The sequence below is a fragment of the Microtus oregoni genome, unplaced genomic scaffold, assembly GCF_018167655.1.
Source record: "Microtus oregoni isolate MIOR12 unplaced genomic scaffold, Mior012 000023F_ref0000262, whole genome shotgun sequence".
Lineage (NCBI taxonomy): Eukaryota > Metazoa > Chordata > Mammalia > Rodentia > Cricetidae > Microtus > Microtus oregoni.
In genome coordinates this window covers 31419930-31425157 of record NW_024543082.1, presented here as the reverse complement: position 1 = coordinate 31425157, position 5228 = coordinate 31419930, and the positions used below count along the sequence as shown (strand labels likewise).

The window sequence follows — 5228 nt, the reverse complement described above, 5'->3', positions numbered from 1 at the left end:
AGAGGAGAGCTGTTGAGACTGAGCTCACTTCCTCTTCCTCCCAGCGTCCTGTTCTGTTTACTCCACCCACAGGGCCAAGCAGTTTCTTTATTGCTTAACCAATGAAATCAACAGATTGATATATGACACTCCCACATCACTAGCCCTCAGACAGGTTCTTTTTTTAATTTTTATTTATTTATTTATTAAAGATTTCTGTCTCTTCCCTGTCAGACAGGTTTTTAATACAAGGGCAGAAAGCAGCCCTATTCTTTGTAAAAATATCACAAGTATTGTCTCTATCCCTGTTACTAATATTGCTCCCCTCTGAAACCTCTTGAGGTGACCTCTGCAGTCCACAGCACTACTGCCACACTCCTACTAGGATGGCCCATTAAGCTCAGCACTCAGTGTTCCACCATTTTCCTCATCTAAAGCCCCACTGTCTTCTACATTCCTCCAAAACACAACAAGGTCAGGCCAGTCAGGCTCTATCCCACTCCCTGGTACCAACTTCCATGTTAATTACTTTTCTCTTGCTTTAATGGAAACACCATGAGCAAACGATATCATAAAAATTCAGTTGGTCTTATAGTGTCAGACGGTTGGTGTCCATGATGACAGCAAAGACATGAATGGCGGGAACAGCTTAGAGTTCACACCTCGATCCACAGCCATTAGGAAGGAAGAGAGCACAGGTGACAATGGCATGGGTTTCTGAAACCTCAAAGCCCACATCCAGTGACACACCTTCTCCACCAAGGCCACACACCCAATCCTTTCCAGAAACTTCCACCCACAGATAACAAAGTCTTCAAAGATATAGACCCACAGAGGCCATTCTCCTACAAACCACCACAGGGTCTATCTTTGTGAGACCTAAGAGGATTCTTAGATATTTGTTTGTTGTTGTATGCAGGTGATTCTTATGGTTGACTCTGTGTCCCAGTTGTACCCATTTTAGAAGTCACAAAACTGAGTCCAGGAATTCAGCTCATCCACTTACTCAAGGTCACACAGGGAGAGGGCAAAGCATGAAGGAAAGTGAAAACAACTCGACTCTATCCTTTTCTTTCCTAGTTATTCCTGAGAGACACAGTCTTCAGTTTTGGTTGACAAACCGAGTCCAGAAGATTGTCTTGGAAAGTAGGGTGAAACATTGGTCACCACCTGCTCTTCACAAGGAATTCAATCCATCGTGAATTATACCCTGTGGCTTAGCATTCCAGATAGAACTAAGTTCTTGCTCAGCAAAAGTGAGTGTCTTTCTTTCTCAGTGTTACAACACTAACACAGGTGATCTCAAACTCACCACATTCCAGGTTTCCTGAATTTCAAGGTAATTGTGCAAATCAGAAAACCAGAGGTGCTTTTGTGTTCATTACTTTTCTCATTGCTATGACCAAATATGTAAAGAGAAATGACTTACAGGGTGGGGGGATTTACTTTGGATCCTGATTTGAGGTGATTCTCCTTTGCAGCAGGAACACATACACACCACTGGGAGCAGTTTGTAGCTGTGGTTGCAGGGCGTGAGATTATTGCTCATATCTTGTAGATCAGGAGGCAGAGAGAGGACATGAAGTGGACAGTACCATAAACTCAACACTCATCCTCCAGGACTCACTTCTGTAGCTCGGCCCCATCTCATAAAGGGTTCTACAACATTTTCCAACAGCACCGTTGGCTGCAGACCAAGAGTTCAGACACATGAGTTGTCAGGAACTCAAAGTGTGAAGAGTTTCTTTTTGAACATCCTTAATTAGAGCAGTCTGTGGCCATTTGTTGGGGGTCAGTGCCAACAAAAGTATCTTTTGCCAGGGTAGAGCCCATGGGGATTTAAAAATATAGTAAAGAATATGAAGATGCAAATGGAAATAATAAACTGGAGAAACAAATACTATAGTATCAGGAAAGAATTCCAGTGAGGACTGAAAAATGCCCACGTTTAAGTGCCAGTTTCTTTAAATACCCCTGACGTGAAAAGGTAGGAGTAAACAAAAACTACATTAACACGATACAAAGGAATCTACCTACTTATTGAAGGTTGTGTGCTACATCCCTAGTTAAATGTTCAAAACAAGTCACTCTTACACCCTAGACCAAAACACTCTGTAGGCAAACCACTCCCTGGGTGGAACCCAAAGTTATCTCCATATAGGAAATGGACCCTTAGTTGGATCTTTAGACTTTTGTTTAAGGTAGGAAAATATCTACCTCTCTATTCCTGAAGTCAAAATCTGGCTCTTAGCCATAACTGTTCACAATAACCTTGAGAGAGCAAAACTCCTGGTCTACAGCTAGGTGGGACCTTTGAGGTGGAGGCAGAATAACCTTGAAGGAACTAGAGGTAAGTTTCAACTCTCCGACCTTGTCAATGTGGAAAAAGGCTCATTTTTGGGCCTCCAAAGCCAGTCATGTGATTGCACCCAGAATGCACTGCTTCCAGTCCTCTGCTTGCACCCTGAATGTACAGCTGTCAGATCTACAGGTTGTCTAGCTGTATTGTGACATTCTTTGTCATGGAGTCACCAGAGGTCAGAGCTGAGGATCTGTTTGGAGATCCGGTCCCATCTACTGAAGGACAAAGAGTCTGAATATCCCATCAGTGAAGGGCTGGCAGGTCCCAGAGCTGGGAACTACATCTAGAATCCCAAAGCTGTCAGTGTGGCACTGCGGGACAGCATGACAGGCTGTCCTGTGTGCTTCACTGTAGAGGAATGACCTCCATTTTTATGTGCTGAAAGAGTCCAGAGTTTTCTCTCTTTCTTTTCCTTTCTTATATTTTATGCATGGGTGCTCTGCCTGTACACCTGCATGTCAGAGAAGGGCATCAGGTCTCATTATAGATGGCTGTGAGCCTCCATGTGGTTTCTGGGAATTGAAATAGGGATCTCTGGAAGAGCAGCCATTGCTCTCAACCTCTGAACCATCTCTACAGCCCCGACAGAGTTTTTTAAACTGTGGATCTCTTCATCTATCTCACCTACCTGGCACATCAACTCATATTTTTTGAAAGGTCAGTTTTAAATTTTAAATTTTGTATATGTGGGGTTGGTATATTATCTACTTTTCATTTGTGTTTGGAACTCTTTGAGTAAACTTTAAAAGTTTTTAGTTTACATATAAAGGAATTTTGTTTGCATGTTTATCTGTGCTCCACTTGTGTGCAGTACCCACAGAGGCCAGAAGAGGGCATCGGATCCACTAGAGCAGCAGATACAGGTGGTTGCAGGCAGGAAGTGCTCCTAACCACTGAGTGGTCTCTCTAGTCCTGTGTTGGGAACTATCAAATACTTTTCTGTTAGTACCTTATAACATATAAATTCTAGCCCTGGTGCTAGGCTTGGAATGCCAGAACAAAGCCCTCTGATCTTGTGTGTGGGTATCTGTTACTCCAGCCTCTCTCTTGGGAGACCTGGCAGTTTGTCTTTGTTCTTTCAGATGGAGTTCATGAACATGAGGCTGGTTTATGCTTTCATTCTGATGATGGGTGCTCTTTGCTTGTACTTCAGCATGGAGCCTTTTGAGGAACCACCAATTGCTTTCAAGAAAGGTCATGGGAAGTTTCTTCAGCTTCCAGATATAGACTGCAAGCAGAAGCCCCCTTTCCTTGTGCTGCTGGTGACTTCATCCCACAAGCAGCTGGAGGCTCGCATGGCCATCCGCAAGACATGGGGTAGAGAAACAAAGGTGCAGGGGCAGCCTGTGAAGACCCTCTTCCTTCTGGGGGCCTCAGATAGCCCTGATGAGATGAATGCCACAGCTCAGGAGGGCAAGCAGCACCATGACATCATACAGAAGGATTTCAAGGACGTCTATTACAACTTGACCCTGAAGACAATGATGGGCATGGAATGGGTGCACCACTATTGTCCTCAGGCAGCTTTTGTGATGAAAACAGACTCAGATGTGTTTGTGAATGTTGGCTATCTGACTGACCTGCTGCTGAAGAAAAACAAAACCTCCAGGTTCTTCACGGGCTACATAAAGTCCAATGATCTTCCCATCAGGAAAAAGTCCAACAAGTGGTTTGTGAGTAAATTTGAATATCCCCAGGACAAGTACCCACCATTTTGCTCTGGGACAGGTTATGTCTTTTCTAGTGATGTGGCCAGCAAAGTATATGATGTCTCAGATAGTGTTCCATTCCTGAAGCTGGAGGATGTGTTTGTTGGGCTCTGCTTGGCCATGCTGAAGATCCAGCCTGAGGAACTCCATACTGAACCAACCTTTTTCCCAGATAGCTTAAGGTTCTCCGTGTGTCGCTTTCAGAAAATTGTGACCTGCCACTCTGTAACTCCCCAGGACTTACTTATTTACTGGCAGATACTGGAGAACTCTCAGGAACAGGATTGCTCTTCTGTCTGAGGGGAACCTCTGGTGCAAACTTTTAATAACCTTTGGTGATACTTTGGGAAGATCTGGGATGGCCTTGCTGGGAACTTTCAGGGGTAGAGAGAGAAGGAGGAAAGGAGGAGGAAGGCAAAGAGTGCTGTTCTCAATGCCCTGCATACACTAGAGCAATAACAGATCTTGACTTTCAGGCCTTTGCCCTATGTTCTCAATGTTTGAGACATGCCTTCATCTGCTCATTTCAGGGCTCAGTATACAAATGAAGCCATCGATGTGATCATTCCCATTTTACAGGTTGGAATGAGCAGCCATGGCAACTTACTTATCCAAAGACTCCCATGAAGGCGTAAGTCCAAAACAATTGTACACCAGTTTGGAATTATAATTAATAAAAACATTATTTATTTAAGGGGAAAAAACTTACAGATCACACTCCCAGACAACAGCCCTCTGCGTGATCAGGAATGAAGTCTAATAGCCAGAAGCCAGATGCAGGAGAGAGAGAGTGAATGGCTACAGCTGCTTTTTAAAGCAAAAGAGACCACGCCCAAGTGGGCTGGTATCTTAAAGGCTATTGGCTGAAGGAGCAGAAGGAGCTCTTGTAGCACACCCCCCCCCATTTGTTTAAGTGAGTTCCAAACCCAATACAAAACAATATAGACTTGGAACAGATATCAAGTATAAGATTAGAATTACAATCAACATAAACAATATTAAGCAAGGAACATATGCTAGATGTTTTAATAAACATTCTATCCTAAGGAGACTAAGTCTTGTATTGGAAATGACTTGGCTAGATCATAAGAGGAAAGTAACTATGACTATCTAATCTTCAATCCCATCAAAAGCCTGAGAAGGGAGATAATATTACTTGAGCAGGCAGGAAGTACAAT

The 5228-nt window shown here is 43.5% G+C and overlaps 1 protein-coding gene across 1 annotated transcript; it reads left to right on the top strand.

The window, feature by feature from the left end:
• Window positions 1-1182: 1182 nt before the first annotated feature.
• Window positions 1183-4901, top strand: LOC121461994 (beta-1,3-galactosyltransferase 5-like). The gene is made up of 2 exons (XM_041673392.1): window positions 1183-1235; window positions 3424-4901. The coding sequence occupies exon 2, from the start codon at window positions 3424-3426 to the stop codon at window positions 4348-4350; it is 927 nt and encodes a 308-aa protein (XP_041529326.1). The 5' UTR covers window positions 1183-1235; the 3' UTR covers window positions 4351-4901.
• Window positions 4902-5228: the final 327 nt, after the last annotated feature.